This window comes from Antechinus flavipes, chromosome 4, assembly GCF_016432865.1.
Source record: "Antechinus flavipes isolate AdamAnt ecotype Samford, QLD, Australia chromosome 4, AdamAnt_v2, whole genome shotgun sequence".
Classification (NCBI taxonomy): Eukaryota; Metazoa; Chordata; class Mammalia; order Dasyuromorphia; family Dasyuridae; genus Antechinus; species Antechinus flavipes.
Window position 1 is genome coordinate 203,367,401 of NC_067401.1, and position 25,088 is coordinate 203,392,488.

The following is a 25,088-nucleotide window of genomic DNA, read 5'->3' on the forward strand; positions in this document are numbered from 1 at the left end:
ATCTGTCTGTTTATATTTATACACCCACCTCCTTAGGTCTGGGACTAAGTGTGTGGTGACAAGCTTGGCCAAAGAAAAGGAGTACTGTGATGACAGCCTCGATGTCGGGAAGACCTGGACACTCATTTCCCCTCTGACATATAGTGGATATGAGACCCTGGGGAAGTCATATATCCTATGGGGGGTGCCCCCAGGCAACTCTTTAAATAAATAGTGAATTGATGAAATACTTCAGTAGAGGGAATTTCACATTGGAAATTCCCCTTACCAAAAGGAGAAACAGCAATGAAATCACACAGGATCAAAAGTCAGGCGGTCTTGGTCATCACAACAACAACCCCCAAAAACCTACTCCTAGTAATGCTGGATGGGTTATTATTAAACTATTAAATATACTGGAGTGATTTGCCATTTCCTTCTCTAGCTTATTTTTTAGACAGGAAACTGAAGCAAACAGGATAAAATGACTTGCTCAGGGTCACATAGTAAGTGTCTGAGGCTAGATTTTAACTGGTAAATGAAACCAGGGGTGTATATGTTGGGATGTATATGATATGTTGGGATGGGTGTATATGTTTCATATATGTATATGAAAGTGCAGATGATGTGAATAGCGAGGTATGTAGAGAAAGTAGAATCGTAGGTGTAATGTTGGCAAAATCCCTCACTTTGCACATGAGGAAACTGAGGTCTTGGGAGGTTGGGTGACATCAGTAACAATAAGAATCAGAAGTGGGATTTGAAACTAGGGCCTTGACTCCAGAGTCATTGTTCTTTGCATTGTATATCACATTATTTTTGTAATATATATAGATTTAGAATGGGAAATATTTTCATTCCATATCCTTCCTTACTTATTGGACTTTTTTTGGTGATGGTGGGGAGGAGTATTTAAAAGTATCACAATCACAGTGATCCCTGCCACTACTAGTATCTTCCCTTTGAGACTACCCCTCCTTTAAATAGTATATTTTTTGATGTGCACGGTTGTTTGCATGTTGTCTCTTCAATAAGATGGGGATTCCTTGAAGGCAGAGATTATGATTTTGCCTTTTTTTGTATTCCCAGGTTTAGTAGAGTACTTCTAAGTTCAGTGGCAAGTGCCTTATTGAATGCTCCTTGACTGACTATTTTTAGGAGACCATGAGGTGTCCTGGTGGAGCTATCTTATCCTTCTCAGCTAAAAATATAAGCTTCTTGAGAGCAGCGATTGTTTGTTTTGTTTTGTTTTGGTGCTCTTTGTAGTCCAGAAACCTGGACTCTCCGTGTAAGGGCACCTATCACTCATTAATACTTGTTGAACTGAATTAAAGAACATGGTGCTTAAACTTCCCAATCAATACTGGGCCACCAACCCAAAACCAGGAGTTGAGATAAAGCCAAGGTGAGATTTTTTTCCCTAGAAGTCCCTGCTCAATCACTGGCAATCCTGGACATGCAACTGTTCTCTTACTGATACCTCACCTTCATCCTGACCCATCAGAACCTACACTACCATTCCCCAATTCCCTCCCCCCATACAATAATCCTTCTGATCTCATCCCAAACCTCCCAAAGTCCCATCTACTTGCTCATATCACTCACTGACCCCATAGTAACCAACCCTGAATAGAGTTGTCCACAATGACAATCCTTCACCCCTGCCTATTTGTGTTCTCTGAGTCTACACTGATCCAAAAGATCCCATATAAATCACACTATCTTCTTTGATTACACCCTGGCCCTCTGACCTTATGAATAACCTTTTAAGACCCCATACTTAATTTATTTAATCCCACAAACTCTGTTCTACTACACAAGGACCCTTTAGACCAAATTCTGACTTCCAAAGGTCTGAGACCTTTTTAAATAGGGAGCCAGTTCACTGTCCCTCAGACTGTTGGAGGGCCAGACTATAGTAAAAACAAAAACTTTGTTTTGTGGGCCTTTAAATAAAGAAACTTCCTAGCCCTGGGTGAGGGGGATAAACGTCCTCAGCTGCTGCATCTGGCCCGCGGCCGTAGTTTGAGGACCCCTGATCTAGACTGCTCTACATCCCAAATTGAATTCTTACTCTACCCTGTGTTCTTCATGGAGGTGCTTCCCCATTTCCTGTTCCCCCAAATCCACATTCAACTCTCACAGTAACTCTAAAGTGATCTCAGTACTTCATACTGGTCCTATTTTGACTGCTAGGCCCTACTTTTGACTACCGACTCCATGTTTTTCCCTTTGACCCCTTCATTAAACCCCTTGAGTCTATTTTGACCTGTCATATTAGTGATTCCACATTCTATCTATCTTGATTCTCCCTCCAATCCTTGAACCCCACACTGATTCCTAGGTCTTATAAAGTACCTCAGAAATCATCTTAACCTTTTATTTGATCTCTTTCCTTTACCCTCTAGCCCCCCCAATCTTTTATTTGCTCTATGGTCCTCTTGCAATGACCCTCTGACCCACCTATTGACCTCTGACCTATCATTTATCCTCTCCCACAGATCTTGGAGCCCCCCCTCTCATTGTATATTTTACCTGATGTTCCTCCCCCTTCCACCCCCAATCTCTGACTCATGGATGAGACCCCTTCACTGACCCAGGCCCCCTATGTTCCAGGCTCTCCAAGTAGCCCGGCAGTTCCTGCTACAGCAAGCCTCAGGCCTGAGCTCTCCTGGGAACAATGACAACAAGCAGTCGGCAGTACAGGTAAGGAAGTCAGGTCAGGTGTGGGTTGATGTGGTGGGGAGCCATCAATCAGGAAGGGTCAAGGTAAACTGTGGGGTACAACCCTGTACAGAAGGAAAGGAGGGGAAAAGGAATATCAGAAATAGAAGGTTACTATTGGGGCAACTTTTAGTCTCAGTTCCCTGCCCCCCCAGCCAGTATCGACCTCACCTGGACAGCTTCCCCCAGTGGTCACTGGCAAAGGTGTTTGTCCCGCCTAACTGTCCTAACCTGGTTCCATTTGTAGGCTACCCATCTCTTTGTCTGTTTCTGCCTCTGTCTTTTAGACCATGTGTGTTCGGCTTTCTCTGTAGTGTTTCAGTCGTCCCATTTCTATGCCTGAATCTGTGCCTCTGTCCCTAATGATCTCTCTTTCTCTCTCCCTCTGTCTCTTTTTCCCGTCTTCCTTTCTCTCCCTCTTTCTCCCCCTCCCTCCTCTCTCTGTCAACTTGTTTCTCTGAAACTCGTTGTGTCTTTCTGTGTCTCTCTGCTTCTGGGGCCTCTCCTAGTCTCTCCATATCCCTATCTCTCTATGTGATGTCTCTCTGTCTCTTTTGTTTTCCTTTGCACAATCTGCTCCCCCCGCCCCCCCTTCAGCTTGTCGGTCCATCTGGCTGGTAGGGGGAGGGGAAAGGGGGTGGTGGTGGAAGGAAGCTCAGCCTTCTGTTTACTTTTTGTGTCACAAAGAACTTGGGAGAATTGCAGACATGAGTCAGGGATGGGTCATAACTCAGACAGCCCCCCCTTTCCCTTTTCCCTTCCCTCCCTCCCCTTACCCGCCTGTGTTCCCCCTCCCTCTCCTCTCCCTGTGCCCCCCTCTCTACAGCAGCTGGGGGAGGCTCTGAATAGGGGGAGAGGATTAAGCGGCTGCTTTGAAAGGAAGTTTATCTAAGAGAGGAAGGGTGAGAGTGATTCTGAGCAGGAGAGGATCTGGAATCTGGGCTGGGGAGGAGGGGATGTGGAACAGTTGGGGGGCTGAGGAGGAGAGAAGGGGCTAAGAAGGGGGAGAATTGGGGAGAGGGGCCAAGGAGAGGACAGAGGAGGGTAGACTAAGGACCCGAGGGAGGAGAGAGAGAGAGAGAGAGAGAGAGAAAGAGAGAGAGAGAGAGAGAAAGAGAGAGAGAGAGAGAGAGAGAGAGAGAGAGAGAGAGAGAGAGAGAGTGTGTGTGTGTGTGTGTGTGTCTGTGTGTGTGTGTGTTGGGGAAAAGGGGGGTGGAGAATAATGAGAGATTGGGGAGAAGGGGGCCAACTGCAGTGGGGGCCTGCAGACTGGAGGGAGATGGCAAGAAGGGTCTTGGACTGAGCTGCGCCCCCATGTGGGAAATCTGGCAAATTGATAGTTTTTTCTGACATGTATGTGAAATAGTTTGAAATTTTATAGTTCCATAGAGATGTAAGATATCATCATAATAATCCAAGTCCTGATCAAAGGGGCTAAAATAGGGCTGGTAAAGAAGATGAGGGTAAGGTTAGGGAGAAATAACTTCCTAAACCAATCAAAGGAATCATCTGAAACTCTCTTACCCAAGATGTTGGCCTCTCTGTGGTCTGGTTGAAAGGACACTGAATTTGGAGTCAGAACAAATGAGTGAATGAATGAAAGAGCATTAATTAAGTACCTGCTGTATGCCAGGCACTCTTGCCAGGTGCTGGAGGTACAAAGATAAAAGGGAGACAGTCTGTTCCCTCAAGGAGTCCCTATCATTTCCTAGTAGTTGAGTAAATGGGACATGAAGCATTGTCTTGAATTGGCTAGATTGGAGTAAGTCAGGAGAGTTTTTAGGCACTCACCAATCAGGGGAACTCATCTCAAGGAAGAGTTTCAAAGCCTAATGGACTAACTCCTCAAGAGAGAAAAGAAACAGAGCACCTAAGCTCAAATTCTGGGGATTTTCAGCAAGTCATTTATTCTCTGGCCTCAGTTTTATCATCTGTAAAATGAGGGATTTACTAGATGAGATCCTTTAAAATTGAAGATATACTCTCACTTGATCCTCCTTGAAGGCAGAGAAAATAGTCTTGGGTTTGGGTCTGGAGTGAATGAAGAAGCATTATTCCTCCATCTCCCTCCCCTTGCAGGGGGTATTCTTTATGAGTGTCACTCCATAAGGGGAGCTCACTTTCCAAAACTCTGCTAATAGCACTAGGGAGAGGACAAGGGTGAATAAAGTTGGGATGGTGCAAGAGGGTCTGACATTAGAAAAGATTTTTCAGGTGGGAGGGGGAGATTAGGAAATTCTTTTCCTGGGACATTTCTCCAATATATAAAAGGAAAGGAAGGGAACATGCATTTATTAAGCATCTACTATATCCCTGACTGTGCTAAGTGCTTTACAAATATCGTCTTATTTGGACAATAGTAATCTTAGTCTGAATTTTGTGAGGAATCTTTGTAGTTGGAGGTAGAAAGCCAGATGAGGTTCTTTTCAGAACCTTTCCCCTACTTCCCAAATCACATCCTCTTTTAATAATTGAGATCAGAGCCCCAGTCTAGGCCTCCCATTGTGTCCTGAGGGAAGGTAGTTTCAGTGAATGGGGTTTAGGGGAACATCCTGATAAGCTTATTTGACTTTGCTCTCCCTTCATTCATTTGTAGACATGTTAATTTTCTCTAGAGGTGTGAAGGAAGACCTCCCCCAACCCACCAATAATCTATTTTTCCCTACTCCTTAAATCCTGATTCCAAAGTAAGGAAGTTCTGTCCAGGGAGTAGGGGAATATGGAGGCTTTCTGGGGAAATTGCTTTTCTTCAGAGCTCAGAAGCTTGTAGGGAGATGTGGGGAGAGTGAGAAATGGAGGGGGGGGCAGAGAGAGAGAGAGAACGGAGACTGCACTGAAGCGGAAAAGTGTATTTTGTTGATTTGAAACTTGAGTGAAATGGGTAATGAAGACAGATCGATGGCGGCCCTTTTCCTGCTCTACTGCTTGCCTCCCCCAGCTCCTTGGGCCTCCCTCCCTTTTCCCTACTCCCAAGGGTTCCCTGAACATCTCTCCAGCCAAATTCAATTGAGTTCCCAAATTTGGTGTTAAATCTCTGATTCTGGCCAAGGAAGAGATGGTCAACATCCTTTGCCAGGGCTTGGAGGGAATGAGGGGCTTGGTGCTCAAATATTACAAAGGTGGGGGTTTGGTACTTGGGAGGACTCACTGTTTCCCAGTCTCAAATTCCTGCAAGGTGTCTTGGATTTTTTCCTTACAGTATTTCAAAATTTCACCCACTATTTTACCGAAGTTTTTCCCCCCTTCAAGTTCAGGCCTTGTCCACTGTTCCTCAGAGTAGAGAGAATATAGTCATTCCTGGTACCTTGTATTTAGACACTCCCAGTCACTTTTAGTTAGAGCTCAAGCCTAAGCTAAGATCTTTTCTCTCCCTTTATCCTTCTCTAGTCAAAGAAATCCTTATACAGCTTTTAAGGTTTGTAAAACATTGTTAGCATGCATCATCTCATTTGATCTTCAGAACAATCCTGTGAGATAGATGCTATTATTATCATTCCTGTTTTACAGAGGAAGAAACTGAGGCAGACAAAGTTTAAGTGACTAGTAGGGTCATACAGCTAATACATGCCTGTGATAGTATTTTAATCCAGGTTTTTTAAATTGTCTTCTTGATGGGTTTTTCCCAAAGATTCTGTCTCCCCCCCAACATACACATATTCTCCCTGTAACAAATAAGTACAGTTGAGCAAAAGAAATAAATTTAATCTGTCTTGACTTCAACTCCCAGCAAGACATCTACTATCCACTACATGATTTTCAGCTGAGGGTTTGGCTCCAGCCCCAAACCTGCATCAGTCTCATTCATCTGGGGGAGCCCAGCCTGACATGAACCTGTTCTGTCACTATTCTATGATCCCTCTCTCCTGAGTCCTTACCAGCCAAGCCTCTTTCAATGTAATGATCTTTGCCTGGATGAGGACTAGTGTCTGGACTGGGGAGGGGTGAGGGATGGGAGTGGGGGTGTCCTTTGGCTAGATAGTAGGGGAATTCTTTGGCTACTAGCTCGGGGGCAGGGAGGAGAGGGTTAGGGGAGGGATGGCCTGTGACTCTTAGCTTTAGTAAGCACTTTGCTGGGCTGGCCCCTGGCCAGATGGTGACTCATTAACTTTGCTGAGCTCACTATCTGGCAGATGCCCATTCTGACACATCCCTAACCGAGACCTCTGAAGCTGAGGGAGGAGATTGGGGGAAACTGGAGTCCAATTCTCATGAGACAGAGGAAGTGAGACCCCTTAAGAAGGGAGTTAGGGTCAGGGATGTAGCCAGCTATTCCCTGACATGGCCAAAGGCACCATGATGTTGGCTGTGTCATTTTAGTGAGCAGTCCTCATGCCATATAACTTCTTGGACCAAAGAAAGGGTTGGAGGTTGGGCTCAGACCCAGAGATTTGGTTGTCTTGATAAACTTAATCATAGATTCATAGATGTAAGGAACTTTAATGTGTCACCTCATCCATTCTTTTACTTCCAGATGAGACAGTCAAAGGGAGAGAGTTAGTCTCTCTCTCTGGAAAACAAATTTCCATAGCCTCTCTCCTTATTCTTCCTAGTGACTCATGTTTTCATAGCCAGAAAGTTCTTCCTTGTGTCTGACCTCAGATTCTTTTGTTGTGGGCCAAGTTTGTGTGCTCCACCCCCATTCCCATCTTCCCAAGAGGAGCATGGTGTAAATGGAAAGAACATTGGAATTAGAGACACAAAACTTAGATTCAAAATCCTAACTGCCACTTACTAGCTGTGTGACTTCGGGAAAGTTAGTTCTCTCTGAACATTAGTTTTTTTTAAAAATAGTATCAAATACATACAAAGATAATTTTCATCATTCACTTTGTGAAACCTAGTGTTCCAAATTTTTCTCCCTTTCTTCCCCTTCCTCCTCACTCAAGACAGCAAGCAATTCAATATGGTTAAACATGTGCAAATCTTCTAAACATATTTCCATATTCATCATGCTGCCCAAGAAAAATCAAATCAAAAGAGGAAAAAAAAACAGAGAAAGGAAAAGAAACAAACAGCAACAAAAAGTGAAAATACTATGCTTTAATGTACATTCAGTCTCCACAGTTCTCACTCTGAATGCAGATTGTTCTTTCCCTGTCAAGTCTATTGGAATTGCCTTGAATTCACCTCATAGTTGAAAAGAGCCAAGTCCATCACAGTTGATCATCACATAATCTTGTTGCTGTGTACAGTGTTCTCTTGGTTCTGCTCACTTCATTTAGCATCTGTTCATGTAAGTCCAGGTTTTTCTGAAATCAACATCAGTCTTAATAGTAGTGTGATTCAGTGTATTGAGCAAGTGATTAGGAATTAGAGAACCTGGGTTTGAATTTCACACCTGTTAAACACTCCTCATTTTCCCCATCTGAAAAATGAAGCCTTTGAGCTATGGCTCTGGGACTCTGATTCTAAACTGGTCCCCCAGAAATGGAGAGCGTGCTTTAGAAATGCTTGTTGACTGGCTAATTGCCCTCTCCAGGTTAGGTAATCAACCTCCTTAGTTCTGAGTGTTTCCAGTCAAGCAGTGACCTTTATGGGTCAATTTTAGGTTACAGTGAAAGAGCTAGAGTAAAGGAAGGGAGAATGAATGTCTGTAATGAGCTTAGAGGGAAAAGATGACAGAAGGAAAAAATTCAGATAAAGGAAATAAATGGAAAAACTGTCTCGACCTATTGAGAGCGGTCATATAGAAACTTATGGTTAGGAAGGGTCTTTCCTTCCTTCCTTCCTTTCCTTCCTTTCTTCCTTCTTTCCTTCCTTCCTTCCTTCCTCCCTTCCTCCCTCCATTCCTTCCTTCTTCCCTTCCTCTCTTCTTTCCTTACCTCTCTCCTTTTCCCTTCTCTACTTCCCTCCTTTCTTCCTTTTTTTCTTTGCTTTCCTCCTCCCCTTCCTCTTTCCCTCTTTCTTTCCTCTCACAGAAATTTTAATGAATATATTTTTGTGTTTTAATCACCTTCATTTCTTAATAAAAGATAAAGGGAGAAAAGCCATTCAGCAAAACACACAGAACATGATCAAATCTGACAGTGAATGCATTTGTCTACATCCATAGTCACCACCCCCCTCCCCCTGCTCCACATCTTTGCAAAGAAGAGAGGGAGATGTTTTCTTGTATCTTTTCTATAGACCAAGTTTGATCATTATAATTACAAAGTATTCAGTTTCCATTTTTGTTATTCTTTACATTTACATTGTTGTTATAATTGTGCATATTGTTTTCCTGGTTATGCTTTTTTTTTTTTTTTTGTATCATGTTATTTAAATCTTCTTATGGCTTGTATTTTTCAGTCATTTATTACATTACATAATATTCATAATCATAGTCTTGTATCACAATTTGTCTATTCCCTCATTAATCACTATCTTAATTTGTTTCCAATTCTTTGCTTCTCTATGAATGTTTTAATGAATATTGGACTTTACCTTCATTTGACCCCCTTGAAGTATAGGTATGAGTCAAAGAATATAGAAATAGTAATAGTTACTTTTTTAAACCACAATTTCAAGTATCTTTCGAAACTTAAACCAGTAGTATATTAAAAATATGTCTGTTTCAAGGGTCCAAGATTATTTTTTTAAATATGGAAAGAGTCAATGGTGTACTCCAAAAAAGTATTTTTTACAATCCCAGGCTGGAGAATTTAGAACTGGAGGAGACCATAGTGATCATTTTGGTGTAATCCCTTCATTTTACAACTGAGGCTCAGATTGGGGAAGAGACTTGGGTGACAACAGGAAGTTAGTGGTGTTACTGAGATTTTGAATGTAAGTCTATTGACTACAGCCCAGTATTTCTCTTTCAGTCTAATTTCCTGAGTTGTTAATTATAGTACTCAGAAAACTTTGTTGATTGAAAATGTTTCAGATCAGATCCCAGATCCCAACATTATGAGTGGAAATATACCCTCCTCCCCCCCCACCTCTCTCTCTTTCTCTCATAGTATTTAGAAAACAGCAGAAGCTCTTTGATAATTGAAAATCTTTCAGATCAGATCCCAACATTATGATTAGAAATTCTCTTCCTCCCCCCCCCTTCCTCCCTCTTCCCTTTCCTTCCTGCCTCCCTCTCCCTCCATTCTCTTTCCTTTTCCTTTCCTTCCCTCTCCCTCCTTTCCTCTGTCTTCATCTCTTTCCCTCACTCTCCCTTCCTCTGTTCTCCCTTTCCTTCTTTCCCTCTCTCCTTCCCTCTGTTCCTCCCCCTTTCCTTTCCAACCTTGGTAACCAAGAACAAAAACAAATATTCAGATAAACAAAGAAAATGATCTATACATAAAACCAAAAACTAAAAATTATTTACAATCTGTTCAAATCAGTGTGTATATTAACTTCAGCAAAATCAGAACAAAAATGTCCTGTTTGCTTCCCTGTCTCCTGATCCTTTATTCTTTTGTGTGGATTTGTGGTTTTGTTTTCCCAATTTTGTTGCTGATCAGGAATTCTCATCTGGAGGGGAGGGGAGGGGAGTGGAGGGAGGGAGGGAATTTAGAAGAGAGATATATGAGGAGCCAAGGACATAGCCTGGAAGTTGTTTGGCTTGCTTTGTTTGTTTGTTTATTTTTAAACAAATCCCTGTAAGTCTCTCCAACCCCTCCGCCCCCTTTTTTCCATTTGCCTCTTTCTCCAAAAAGTAGAGTACCGGGAAGAAAAACAATTCTTATTAATGAGGATTTTATAGTTGGTTTCCCTTTAATCCAGGTTTTATTATATTTGGGGAGATGAGAATATATGCATAAAAATGGTGAAGGCCACCAAATACTACAGGAATTTAGAGAAGGGTAGACTGGCCAGGCTTGGGTTGTCTGTCATGGAGGAGGAAGAATTGCATCTGGGCCTCAAAGACAGGCAGAGTAGAATTCAAATTGGTTGATAAGAAAGAGGAGCAAAGAAAAGTTAGTATACCACAAAATAAGAACAAATACTGAATTTTGAGTTAGAAAACCTGGATTCAAATCCCAGCTCTGTTGCTTCCTAACTCTGGGCTAAACATTGTACCTCCTGGGTTTCTGTTTACTCCTATTTCAAATAAAGGTAGGGTGATCTCTAACCTTTCTTTGAGCCTTAGAATCTATGAACATGTGCCTTGGGCTCCATACTTTCCACAGTTCCTCCTAGGGCTCAGGTTTGAAAACTGGAAGCTAAATACTAAACCTGGCTCTCTGATTCTCCCCCTGGGGGAAATGACAGAATAGAGAGTTACCCTGTAGGAGTATGAGCCCCATCTATTCACTCCCATTCCCTGCTTCTTTTCTCCAGAGACTTTCATCCCAGGTACTTTGGCAGAGGGGGAGGAGTCCACATGGTAAAAGTACTTATCTGTGTATATATAGATGTGCCAATGTAGATTTAGATTCAGAGGATCTGGGTTGAAATTTCAGCTTTTATGATTTACCACTTATGAGATGGTGAATAAGTTTCCTCTCTGGAACATATTTCCTCCCTTGTAAAGAGAGACTAATAATCCTTTACAGGACAGCTAGTAGCAGAATGAATAAAGTACCAGGCCTGCAGTCATGAAAACTCATCTTCCTGAGTTCAAATATGGCCTCAGACAGCTATTAACTGTGTGACCCTGAGCAAGTCACTTCACCCTATTTGCCTCAATTTCCTTGTTTGCAAAACAAAGAGTTGGATAGGATTGAACAACAAATACTTTTGTTACCTTCCTTACAGGCTTGTTAAGATGAAGGTGATTTGTAAACTGTAAAATGTAATATAAATGAAAGTGGTTATTTTTTTTTCCAGCTTGCTGGGGTCATAGGTTTAAGACCTACTGCAAAGCCTCTGAGTTTCAGTGTCAGTTTGTATCACTGATTCTGACTAGCTAGGTGTATAATAATTCAAATAACTCGTGTTTTAGCTTTAAAAGTGCTTCCTTCCTAACAACCCTGTGAGATATAATTTATAAATATTACTATATTCTTATCATAATATCTTTCCAGCTGAGGAAACTAAGGCTCAAAGAGATTAAGAAATTTGCCCAGAATAATATCACTACTAAATGCGCAGAGCTGGGATTCAAACCTAGGTATTCCTAATTTCAGGTTCCATACTCCATCTACCATAGTCCATTGCCTCTGAGGGAGTAAGACTATGTGAAAAAGAGAATAACCCTATTCAGACCATCCCTGCCATTACTTTCAAGTCATTCTCTTTATACATCAGGAGCTCCTGGTCACTCGTGAGTGCCTAAGCATTGGCATCCATCAGTATCTTCTCCAACAAGTTCAATATGAGTCAGCAGCATGACACAGCAGTGAAAAATGGCTATCGGTGGCTTCAGCTGCATTAGAGGAGGCACATTGTCTAGGATTAGGGAAATGACCTTCCTTTGGTCAGATAAGTTTTGGAGTATTGGATTCTCTGTGCCACATTTTAGGAAGAACAGGTAGGAGAGGAAGGTGACTGAAATTCAGGGAGATTGCAAACAAGATCCAGTTGAGGCTCAATTAAAGGAATGAGTAATGTTTTACATGGAGAAGAAAAGATAGGTGGAGGTGAGAAAGAAGGGGCTGTGATCATTGTTTTCAAGTATTGGAGGCGAGAGATTGGACTTGTGCTTGGCTCCAGATATCAGTGAGTAGAAGCTAGAGAGAGGAAGTTTTCAGCTAGATGTAAGGAAAGATTTAAAAAAATAATAATAATAGCTTTTTATTTTTCAAAATACATTCAAAATACAGTTTTCAATATTCACCCTTGTAAAACCTTGTGTTCCAAATTTTTCTCCCTTCTTCCCCACTTCCAACTTCTCCTAGATTGCAAGAAACACTGGGCAATTCTTCTACACATATTTTCACCTTTATCATACTGCACAAGAAAAATCAGATCAGGGGAAAATGACAAAGAAAAAAAAGCAAGCAAACAATAATAACAAAAAAGGTGAAAATGCTACGTTATAATCCACATTCAGTCCCCGTAGTTCTCTTTCTGGATATATCACAAGTCTATTGGAACTGGCCTGAATCATCTCACTGTTGAAAAGAGCCAAGTCTATCACAGTTAATCATCACATAATCTTGTTGATGTTGGGTAACTTGTTCTCTTGGTTCTACTCACTTCACTTAACATCAGTTCATGTAAGTCTCTCCAAGCCTTTCTGAAATCAGCACGCTCATCATTTTTTATAGAACAATATTTCAATTCATTTACGTACTATAACTTACTCAGCCATTCTCCAACTGATGGACATCTACTCAGTTTCCAGTTCCTTGCCATTACAAAAAGAGTTGCTACAAATATTTTTGTACATGTGAGTCCTTTTCCATAAGGAAAGATTCTTTCCTAACATGGCTCCTTCTTTCCCTTCCAAGCTTCTCACATGTTACTTACTCTCATCCACAAACTCAGCAATCCAGAAGTTGATTATACCTTGCACATATCACTTGATTTCTTATTCCTGGGATGGGTCTTTATAATGACTTTCTTCTGGGTCTGGAATGCCCACTTTCTAAAAGGGTCTTTCTTGCTCCTCCATAGTCCTGAGATTACTTCCCATTTTCACCATGTAGCTCTTGGTTGTCAAGGTTGTTTGCCGATTGTCTCACTCATTAGAGTTGGGAATGCTTGAGGCTAGGAGCTTTTTTGTATTTCCAGGGCTTGGTACTGAATCTTGTGCACAGTAAGTGTTTAATAAAGGCTTGTTGACTGATAAAAGTCTCCAGGTCTTAGGTTCCCTCAAAACCTACTTTTTAAGGTAGCTTTTCTCAGTCCTCTTAACTTCAAATGCCTTCTCCTTTCAGGCTACTTTCTATCTACTCTCTCTATAGTTCTGGATACCTTTTGTTTACGTGTAGTCTCCCACTAATCAGTCAGTCAACCTGACTAATAAACATGTGCTAGGTTCTCTCTTAAAAGCACCAGGGACTCGAAGGCAAAAGACTCCTTTGCCCTTTTTGTTGTTGAATCATTGTTAAATTCTTTGTGACCCCATTTGAGGTTTTCTTGGCAGAAATACTAGAGTGGTTTGCCATTTCCCTCTCCCACACATTTTACAGGTGGGAAACTGAGGCAAACAGAGCTAAGTGACTTGCCCAATATCACCTAGCTAGGAAGTGTTTGAGGTCACATTTGAATTTAGGTCTTCCTGACTCTGGGACTGGCACTACACTGTGCCATCTAGTTGACCCTTAGAAGCTTACAGTCTAATAAAAACACCTACAAATAAACAAATACATACAAAACAAGCTATATGCAGAAAAATTAGGGAATAATCTACAGAGGGAAGGCATAGGAATTAAGAGGGTTTCAGGAAGGCTTCCTGTAGAAGGTGGGATTTTGGCTGGGACTTAAAGGGAGCCTGAGAGATCAGTAATCAGAACCAAAGCAGGAGAGTGCTTTAGCTAGGGGGGACAAGCCAGAGAGAATGCTGAGCTGAGATGGAGTGTCTTGTTTATGGAACAACAAGGAGAGGAGTATTACTGGATTGAAGAATGGGCTTGTTGGGGAGCAAGGTGCCAGTGGAATGTAAGCTCCTTGAGGGCAGGGAATATGTGCTGGTATTACTAGTATTTAGCATGGTTCTTAGCACAGACTAAATAAATAATAAATGCTTGTGGATAGACTTCTGGAATGTTGTTCCAGATAGGGCTTGACCAAGTTAGTCTTGAAGGCGGTTCCATTTCTGGGTTCTGTGTTTTGGGGTATGGCGGATCTGCCCCTGGGAATGGGAATGAGAAAGGCCTGGAGAATGCTGAGTGGAGAAGATTTCTGACTGGGATACTGTCTTCCCCTCACCCTCAGGTGCCGGTGTCTGTGGCCATGATGTCTCCACAGATGATTACTCCCCAGCAGATGCAGCAAATTCTGTCACCTCCTCAGCTTCAGGCCCTGCTGCAACAGCAACAGGCCATCATGCTTCAACAGGTGAGACCCCACCTATCCCCAGCCTGTTTGCCCCCTTTCCTCATCTTTCTCTACATTACACAAGTACAGGGCTATTATTGCTTGGGTAGTAAGGCATGAGACCAAGACTCCTATCTTCTTCACCTTCTTTCTAGTAGTCTCTCCTTTTTACCCTCAGACCTTGCCTCCTGCCTCTGGTCCTAATTTATTACCAAAGTTGGAGCCCCCAGCTCTAATGAAGGGGTGGGGCCTGGGAGGGTGACAGAAACCTGTTTGACAGTCAGAGAAACTGCTCAAGCTAGACAGGCCTGCATTCTTCTAAAACAGCTGGGTACTGGTCAAAGGTTATTTTTTTTTCTTTTTTGCTTTGTTGAGAGTTATACTATATATACACTCTACTCCCTAGTTCCCTATGGGTTTCTGAGGTCCCATCCTATCCTCATCTCCAAAGCTCTGGAAAAGAATAGGGCTTTCTCACCTGTCCAGAAGATCTCCCTTCTACCTCTACAAGGAAGGGAGGGTTGAAACAACGGATTAAAAAACCATAGCCTCAGCCATATCTGGGGTGCCTCATCTCTTTTTTAGGAGGTACAGAGGCTGAGGAAAGGATTGTGCCCTTCATTTATTTTTATATAAAGTTTTTTTTTATTTTCAAAACAAATGCATAGATAATTTTCAGCATTTACCCTTGCAAAACCTTGTGTTCCAAATTTTTTCCTCCCTCCCTTCCTCCCACCCCCCCAGATGGCAAGTAATCCAATATTTGTTAAACATGTACAATTCTTTTATACATATTTCCACAATTATCATGCTGCACAAGAAAAATCAGATCACAAAGGGGAAAAAATGTTTGCAAGCAAACAACCACCACAAAAAAAGTGATAATACTATGTTGTGATCCACACTCAGTCCCCACAGTCCTCTTTCTGGATGCAGATGGCTCTCTTCAGCACAAGACCTTTGGAACTATGGGCCCTTCATATGAAAAATCCCTTTTTCTGGTGATTGACAGCCACCAAGTCTGTTCTCTTACCAGTCTCTTCTCTTCTTGCCCTGCCACATTCCCCAAAAATAGTTCTTAGCAGGCAGGGGTCAGAGGTTTGGATCAGAAATCTAGAAACTGATCAAAGGGACCTCTGAAGCCCTTTTTGTCTTACCCCTTCATTTTACAGACGATGAATCAGGGGCTTAGGTGACTTGCTTAAGTCATTACAGGTAATAAGCATCAGAAACAAGTTTTGAGTCCAGCTCCTGTGAATCCTAGATCAGTGCTTTTTCCCTGGGAAAGGATATAGCATTTTAGCCTCCTGGATCCATTTTACCAAGCAAGTTGGATCAATTCTTCACTCCAGTTTTAGGGCAGTGAAGAGTCCACAGTTTGGGGCTAGGGTGGAAGAAGAAGGAAAACAAGCCAGTTTATGATTTACTTGTTTGTTTTTCCTTCCCTCTTTGACCTATTCCCACCTTCCCTTACCCCCCAGTTACAGGAATATTACAAGAAACAACAAGAGCAGCTTCATTTACAGCTCCTTACCCAGCAGCAAGCTGGGAAACAGCAACCCAAAGAGGTAAGAAGCTTGAGTGAGGGGGCATGCAGCTGGATCCCTTTGTTCCCTCCACTCCCCTCTTAGCCAACTATACATCCTATCCTTCCTAGGAAGTAGGGAAGCCTGTGGGAGGGGCATAGTTGAAAAAGAAACAAGCATTTATTAGGCTCCTCCACTGTGCCAGACACTGTGCTAAGTGCTTTACAATGATTATTTTATTTTATCATCACAACAATCGTGGAGGGTAATGCTATTATCTCATTTTACAGCTGAGGAGACTGAGACAGAAGTTAAGTGACTTGTCTAGGATCACACAGAAGAAAAATAATAATGATAATAGCTAAATTTATGTAATTGCCTGCTGTGTTTCAGGCCCTGGGCTAAGCTTATCTCATTTGATCTTTGAAACAGCCTGGAGGGAGATGCTATTGTTATTCCCAATTTGTAGTTGAGGAAACAGAGGCAAACAGGTTAAGTGACTTGCTCAAGATCATGTAGCTAAGAAGTATCTGAGGCCAAGTTTTAATAATAATAATAATAATAATGACAATGATGATGATAGCTCTGGTCATATTTTTCTGTAGTTATTATATATGTATAAGTTTCCTGTAGGTGTGTGTACATGTATGCTCATACCTTTTAGCTTTGCTGAACTTCAAATCTTTCTATTATGTTTTTTAAAAAATAGATTTTTATGGCTATCTTTTTAAAAATCACCCATATTTTTCATTACAGACCTCCCAAGAGTCATTCCTTAAAACAAAGAATTTTTTTTATGAAAATGAAGGAGAGAAAAGAAAAAAATGGCAAAAACCAGTTTATAATACATAGGAAAAAAAAAATCCAACATTAGCAGCAACAGTCCACATTCATTTGCCCTCCCCTCAACCTCTGCAAATGATTGGAATGGAGGAGATTCTCAAATCTCTTCTTTGGGGCCAAACATGTTTTTTATACTTTTGCAACATTCCTTCCATTCTCTTAAAGTCTCTCCTGTGGATCTCAGCACTGTGGCTTTCTGTTTGTCAGCTTCCCAACTGCCAAGTTCCCTCCATCCTTCAGCCTTCCTTCTGCTTGCCTCATCCGTCTGCCTCTCCTGGCCTCCTGAATTCCCCCAACCCAAAGCCTGCCCATCCTATCCAAACCACACTTTTCTTCTGTACCTCTTCTGACAGCGCCTGCTCTGTGTCTTGGACAATCCCCTTCCTCCCGTATTGGGGGAAAAATGATAGTTCTGAGTGGCCTCCTCCATGGAGTCTTCCATGATTCAAACCAAACATTCACCAACATACCAGGACAATTGATGACTAGGTGTCCTTAGGAGGAGTAGAGAGGGAAGGGAATAGTTGGTGAGACAGAAATGATTGACTACTTCAAGCCTCTGTTTTTTTAATTTTATTTTTCTAAATATATGAAAAGATAGCTAACATTATCTTTGAAAAAACTTGTGTTCCAAATTTTTCTCCCTCTCTCCCTCCCCTAACCTCCAAGACAGTAATCTGAAAAAGGTTAAATATATATAATTCTTCTAAACATATACCCATATTTGTCAGATCAAAAAGGAAAAAATGAAAAAGTAAAAAAAAAAAACAAAACAAAAAAAAAAAACAAAATCCAAGCAAACAAATAAACAGTAACAACAAAAAGGTGAAAACACTATGCTTTGATCCACATTCAATGTCCATAGTTCTCTCTCTGGATACAAATGGCTCTTTCTATCACAAGTCTATTGAAATTACCTTGAATCACCACTTTTACCTCAACCGATTCTTACAATTTCTGTACTCTCTCCTCTTAATTACTCTGGTGGGCCATATTATGGATAGGACACTGGTCTTAGAGTCAAGATTCCCAGATTCTGCCTCAGATGTTCGCAGGCTGTATGATCTGGAGCAAGACACTCCACACCTCTGTGTCTTAGTTTTCTTACCTACAAAATGAGGGAATTGAATTCAATGGTTTCTAAGGGTTCTCTCCAGCTTTGAATAAATGGTGTGTAAAAGAAACATTGAGCTAAGTCCTAGTATACAAATAGAAAAGTAAAACAATTCCTGTTTTCAAGATGCTTTCACTCTGATAGGGACATTATAAATCTGTGATCCTATGTTTTGTTTCCCCAATAATTAGCAAGCCCCAAACAGACATCATTGCAAGCCCCTAGAGCAGACATGCTCCTGGAGGCTCCATAAATACTTGCTGACTGACTGACTTGCCTTTGCCTGTGCTCATGGCTGAATGGCCCTGTCTGAATTTGTATGTTCTGGGGGGTGGAAGACAGGATTGTTGTGTGTGGGTGTGACTAGGTATCCTTAGGAGGAGTAGAGAGGGAAGGGAATAGTTGGTGAGACAGAAATGATAAGCTTCACTTCTGGCCCCACTGTGTTATCTGTCGCATTTCAGGTAGATGCAGGTCTGTGTGAGTTTAGGATGTAAGGTGTGTGTGTGTGTGTGTGTGTGTTGGTATATTGAAATGATTGAACATATTATCGTGGGTTTTATCTTGCCTGCTTGTGACCTATTCCTCTTAGGAACCCCTAACTTCTGGGAAGAAGTTTTTCTGATTATACATAGGAGATAAAAGAAAGATGGACATACAGCAGTAAGTCCAGAGAAAAGTGACTAGGACAGTGAGTAGTCCGGAAACCACATTGTAATGGGAATAGCTTAAAGAACTGAATGTGTTTAGTCTGAAGGACTTGGGAAGAGAAGGGAGGAGTAGGACATGTTTGCCTTCTTTAATTGTTTAAAGCCCTGTCATATGAAAGAGAGAATAAACTTATTCTTTATAGCTCCAAGTAGATAAGAGTTTAAAAACTGGGGGAGGAAAGGAGTCGGGGCTGGCAGTCGATTGTGGTGTACGACGGGTGGAAGTTATAGGAAGAAAGATTTGGGCTTAATGTAAGGAAGAACTTTCTAAATAATTAGAGTTGTTTAAATATGGAACATGCTGCTTTAAGAGATAGTTACCTTCTACTTGGGATTGCTATTCAAGCAGAGACTCTAAAACCGTATATATCAGTGATGATCTAGAAGAGATTGTTGAGCTGTGTGAGATATAGCCCAGATGATCTTCTGATTCTAAATTCTATGATTCAGTAAGAGGGAAAAAATGGTGGAAAGAGGAAGGGTTGGAGAACACAGAGAATCTTACTAATGTTTCTTGCGAGCTTAATGTTTCTGGGCCTGTTTCTTATCTGGGAAACTAGGGGATTGAAATACATGATGCCTAAGGTCTCCCAAGAAGAGAAAAGGTGAGGGGGGAATAAGAATGATCAGAAGAAAACAAACAAACAAAAAAGTAGTGAGAAGAAAGGAAGAAAGGAGAGAACAGGAGAGAAGAGTACAACAGGAGAGAATAGAGAAAAGACAATAGAGAAGAAGATGAGAGAATGGCAGAGGGAAGGATAGAGTGGGAGAAAGGAGCAGAGCTGTCCTATGCCCCTTCTCAGCATTGCCCTATGTACCAATGACTTTTTCAAAAGCTGAGGCTATTAGAGGAAAGAAAAGAGGGTGGGATGACACTCAGATATCAGCTGAATGTGTGTGTGTGTGTGTGTGTGTGTGTGTGTGTGTGTGTGTGTGTGTGTTGTGTGGGTTCAGGAAAGGACTTTGTCTTTGGGGAAGGGAGGTAAGTAAGGGACAAGGGCCTTTAAAGCCTAGATGGAGACAGTGGGGGTGGGAGTGGAAGGAGGTTGGGGGTCAAGAAGCATCTAACTCCAATGAAGAAAGGCCTGATTAGACATGTCTTCCTTTCATCATTGCTTTCCTGGGACTAGGCACTTGGGAACAAGCAGCTGGCCTTCCAGCAACAGCTTCTCCAGATGCAGCAGCTGCAACAGCAGCACCTGCTGAACCTGCAGAGACAGGGTCTGGTCAGTCTGCAACCCAGCCAGGCAACAGGACCCCTCCAAACTCTCCCACAAGGTGAGTGCCTCTTGTAGCCCCTACATACCTCCTGTACCCTACCAGTCTCCAGAACCTTAGGCCCCAAAAGCCTCCCATCCCTAGGGTCTAGCCCGAGTCTGTCATGCTTTCATGTTCCGGACCCCTAAGGTGACCCCACATTTCTAGGTCCCCATACTGAACGTTCAGAATCCTTCCTCTGGGGTTCCTGGGAAGATAGGCCAAACTTTCACTTCCAGAAGGGTAGGGGTCTCCTGCTGTCCAAGAAGGATTAAGGGCGGGAGGGTTCTCTATCTGGCTCTGTTCTCTGCAGCCGTGTGCCCATCTGACCTGCCCCAGCTGTGGAAGGGCGATGGTGCAGCTGCCCAGCCGGCTGAAGACAGCGTGAAACAGGAGGGGCTGGACCTCACCACAGCAGCAGCCACCGCTACCTCGTTTGCTCCCCCTAAGGTCTCACCCCCCCTCTCCCACCACACCCTACCCAATGGGCAACCCACTGTGCTCACACCTCGACGAGACAGGTACTTTGGAGAGGGGGCCTGGGAGGAAGCGGTGGGGTGGGTGATTCTGGGAAGCCCACGTCACTGTCTCCTGAGCCATGGAGTTTAAAAACTGGAGGAGGAATGGAATCGGGGCTGGAAGTTGATTGTGGGGATCAGTAGTCCTGGAGGGCTGAATGGGGGATCAAAGGAAAGTGAGGGGGAAGGGGGAGCTGGGATCAGCTGTGGTCAGCAACAGAAGCCTTTGCCTACTGTTTAAGGCCCTGACCTCCTACCTTTCTTCCCTTCCCAGCTCCTCACACGAGGATACCCCTGGCTCCCATCCCCTCTACGGTCATGGGGAGTGCAAGTGGCCAGGCTGTGAGACCCTTTGTGAAGACCTGGGGCAGTTTGTCAAGTAGGTTACCCACCTGCCCCCACTTCTTTCCCTCTAGTCCTTCCCCCCTTTTTTTCTTTCCCCCTTTTCCTCCCAACAAGCTTCTCCCACTCCTTACCTCCACTTCTCTGCCCGCTTTGGTCACTGACGACCACAGCTAAGTCCCTCACTCCCAAAAGAGAGAGCAAGTTCATGGACTTGCTGCCTGGGGGGGCCGTTCAGGACTTGAGATCTGAAGGAGAAGGGAGGGCAGTGGCAGTTGTGGGAGTGAGGGGTGCTTGTGTGAGTGCCTGCTCTCAGTCCAGGCCCTCATTTGTCTTACCTGGGCCCTGTAGCCGGCTCCTCAGAGACCTAGAGCAGCTCCTCTCCCTCCTGGGGAGAGACAGAGCAGGCTGAGGGATAAGCAGGGAGCAGGGTCCAGTTTCTGTATTCTCCCAGTGTCCCTAGTCAGGGGCCAGGAGGAAGCTGACAGCAGAGTGATGGGGCCTGGAGGGGGCAGGTGGACAGGTAGGCAGGGGGCGGACAGGCAGTTGGCGCTGCCACAGTGTGCCAAGCTCTGTCACTGACTGATTAACTCTGCTGTCTTCCAGCCCCTTGCAGCATCAGGGTCAAACAAATTGTTTTCACGCTTCGTCAGAGGTTTACTTAATTAGTTCATTTGCAATTAGATCTCTCTGAAGCTGGGATTTTAGCAAAGACATCAAAGGAAGCTGACTAGGAGGAGGATGCTTCTATCTTTCCTTTCTTCTGCCTTGGCCACCTTCTCTGTCTCTTTGTCTCTGTCTGCCCCTGTCTATCTCTCTGTCTTTGTGTGGGAGGGGATTGAGGATGTATCAGAGAAGGCAGATGGGGGGGGGAGGGGGCAGTGCAAATCCTAGATGAAGCCCGAGGCTAAACCTTCCCTTCTTTCCCCCCACGAAGACACCTCAACACAGAACATGCACTTGACGACAGAAGCACAGCTCAGTGCCGGGTCCAGATGCAGGTTGTCCAGCAGCTGGAGATACAGGTGTGGCCCTCTGGGTGTCTGTGCAGGGTGCTTGTGGGCCCCCACCCCTTCCTTAATGTCGGCAGCATCTTTCCATGGGGCTCTCTGGACTCAACCTTTGTGTCTTGTGTGATCTCCTTACCTTGTCTAAATTGTCTTGGTGATCCTGGATGGAAGGGCTGAACTCTAGAGAGGATACACTGTGGACTTGGGGGGGGGGGTCTTGCCCTGGGAGCACAGAAGCAGTGTACCTAGAGTCTCCAACACAAATAGCCATCCTCCTGGCAGGTGGGTTCTACTGAAGTTGGGAGACAAAATATGCTCAATTTCCCAATGAGTTGTCTTAGGCAAAGGTTGTGGCAAAAAAAAAAAAAAAAAAAAAAGGTTCTGGTCACGTCAGTGTGAAGAACACAGAGATCATAGAGAAGATAGTGGTCTGAACCATGGATACCCAAGAGACTTATCAGGGGAACCAATCAGTCAGTGAGAGAAATTAATCTGTCGACAAATATGTGTGCAGTATCAGCTCCCCCCCACACTACACATTCCTCAAGGCTGGGGACTCGCTTTTGCATTCTCCGCAGGGCCTGACAGGGCCTTGATGTAGCAGAAGCTCAATAAATATTTGGTAGGTAAATCAGCCAATAAGCATTTACGAATAAATGCTAAATTCCAAATGGGATGAATGGCATTAGCACAGGTGGTAAACCCTGGCGTTTGAGAGGGATATGGGACTAAGGGACACCTGTGTGAATTTGGCATCTTTTTTCCCTTTGGCAGAGGCTTGGGGAGGGAAGGTGTTGGATGCTGATGGAAGGGGAGAGGGCTGACTCCTGAAAAGAGTCTGAAATGCAGGCTTTCTTTCCTGCCTTTTCTCTCTCCCTACAGCTAGCCAAGGAGAGCGAGCGACTACAGGCGATGATGGCCCATCTGCACATGAGGCCTTCAGAGCCCAAGCCCTTTAGCCAGCCGGTGAGATGCTCCATGCCCCCTACGTCTCCAGCTCCCTCTAGTCCCTATGACCCATGGAACCCTCCCCGAGCTTCAGCCCCCGTGAGGCTGCTGCCTCCTTCCCTTAGATCCTCCCTTCAGATCCGTTCCCCTCAGAATCCTCCCTATAGAAACCAACCCCCTTTGAACGTGCTCTCTCCCTCTCCACTTTCCCCTTTGCTCAGTGATTAAATTCCCCTTCCACCATTCTGACCCTGAGATCTATGAATGAAGAAGACATTTGAATCCAAGATGACCCTCCCTGCTCATACCTGCCTTAGCCCTGCTCTCATCACCCTTTCCATTTTTCATAGCTGAACCTGGTGTCAGGCTCCTCACTCTCCAAGGTGACTGTCTCAGCAGCTGATTCATTCCCGGACGGCCTCGCCCACCCCCCCACCTCAGCTGCCGCCCCCGTTACTCCCTTACGTCCCCCTGGCCTCAGCTCTGCTACTCTGCACAGTGGGGGCCCTGCCCGCAGGAGGAGTAGTGACAAGTTCTGCACCCCCATCTCCTCCGGTGAGACAGGAGGACCACAGAAGGGAGGCGTTGTGGTTTAGGGGAGGGGTCTTCTTCAGCCCAGGCCTGGCCTTCCTTACGTTCCTCAACTTTCTCCCCAGAACTGGCCCAAAATCACGAGTTCTACAAGAATGCAGATGTCCGACCTCCCTTTACCTATGCGTCCCTCATCCGACAGGTGAGCTTCCCGGGGAAGAAGAGGGAGGTGCTGGGAATAAGAGAGTCGTGAAAAACCCTCCCCTAATCTGCCTCCAGTTGTCTGTTTATGAAGCCTTTTCCTCTCCTTTTCTACTGCCCAAATCCTACCCAGCCTCCCCCATCCCTGACCACCCTCGTCTCCTCCTTTGGACATTCATTGTCTGTTCCACTCCCTTCCTAGCTCGTTAGGGTCAGGGGAAGTGACTCGTCCTTCTCCCATCTCTCACGTATGTGTGCACTCATGCATATAGATTCTCCTACAGCTTATATTGCACATTGTAAATGTGCAGATAGTCTCAAAAATGGCACTTCAGTCCCACACTCAATTTTTCACAAATATACCTTTTCTTACCATTGCCAACCAGTTCATTCTTTCTGTAACACACACACACGCATGTGAGCACACCCCCCATTCTCTCTTATCTCACATAGATATAATTCACACAAATTTCCTTAGACATATATACATCCATTCTCACTTAATTTCACACAAATATGTAAACTTTGACTCTTTTACACAAGCACATACAATCACTCTCCTCTCATACCCATGTTTATTGGGTATACATATAGAATTTTTGGTCACAGAATCATATGTGTATATACATGGATAAAATATATAGAATTTATATATGTAAGTTTTCCATATGTATGGAGGGAGAAGGAAAAGGAAAAGGAGGGATTAAGGGAAAGGGAGAGACAGGCAGAGACAGAGACTTAAAAGGGATCTAATGGGTTGAAATCAGTTCCTTCATTTTACAGATAAGGAAGTTGAGTTTCAGGGTGGGTAAAGTAACTTATCCAAGATAGTAAGCAAAGATTCAAGACAGAGCAGAAATTCAGACCTACTTCTGTGATTCCAATCTAATAATCTTTCTTTTTAAAAAATATATTTTATTTTTATTTAAGTTAAATTTGGCAAACAAGTACAAATATTTCTGTATTCAAAGAAGAACTGAAAAAGCTTACATACAGCTTTTTTTTTTTTTTTTTAGCATAAAATAAATTCAACACTGCTTCCAAGGTGTCTTGATTATCTATACCTTGCTCTGAACTTTCTTCTTCTTGGTTGTAAATTAATTTTAAAATGTTTCAGTGACATTCTTTTCTTTCTTTTATCAATTATTTTTAAACTCCCTCCTCCCCTAAGCCTCCATCTCCATTTTTTAAGTCTTCCTTTGTAACAAACAAGTATAATCAAACAATAAATCTACCCACTGGCCATGTCCAAAAATATGTCTCTTTCTTTCCACTCTAGTCCAACACCTGCTATAAATATTTTTGTACATATGAGATCTTTTCATTTTTTCTTTGACTTCGGGTTATATAGTTGGTTCAAAGGATTAGTGACTTTTGGGTATTGTTTCAAATTGCTTTCCCAAAAAGCTGGATCAATCTATAGCTTCACCAACAGATATCATGTCTGTCTTTCCACATCCAGCTCTGTTTCCACTCATGTCCACATTCTTTGTATTACACATGCATGCTTTATATACATATTCTCTGTGTATCTGTCACTGTCACAT

General features: G+C 43.3%; 1 protein-coding gene across 1 annotated transcript in view; it reads left to right on the plus strand.

Moving 5' to 3' along the window:
• The window catches only part of FOXP4 (forkhead box P4), a 98,645-nt gene that overhangs the window by 49,685 nt on the left and 23,872 nt on the right, over nucleotides 1–25,088 (plus strand). The window contains exons 3-12 of the mRNA XM_051996927.1: nucleotides 2,596–2,685; nucleotides 14,440–14,562; nucleotides 16,023–16,109; nucleotides 19,865–20,012; nucleotides 20,305–20,512; nucleotides 20,784–20,888; nucleotides 21,789–21,876; nucleotides 22,744–22,827; nucleotides 23,160–23,364; nucleotides 23,466–23,542. Of these exons, the coding sequence (XP_051852887.1) occupies nucleotides 2,596–2,685; nucleotides 14,440–14,562; nucleotides 16,023–16,109; nucleotides 19,865–20,012; nucleotides 20,305–20,512; nucleotides 20,784–20,888; nucleotides 21,789–21,876; nucleotides 22,744–22,827; nucleotides 23,160–23,364; nucleotides 23,466–23,542 (1,215 nt within the window). The remainder of the gene's footprint in view (nucleotides 1–2,595; nucleotides 2,686–14,439; nucleotides 14,563–16,022; nucleotides 16,110–19,864; nucleotides 20,013–20,304; nucleotides 20,513–20,783; nucleotides 20,889–21,788; nucleotides 21,877–22,743; nucleotides 22,828–23,159; nucleotides 23,365–23,465; nucleotides 23,543–25,088) is intronic.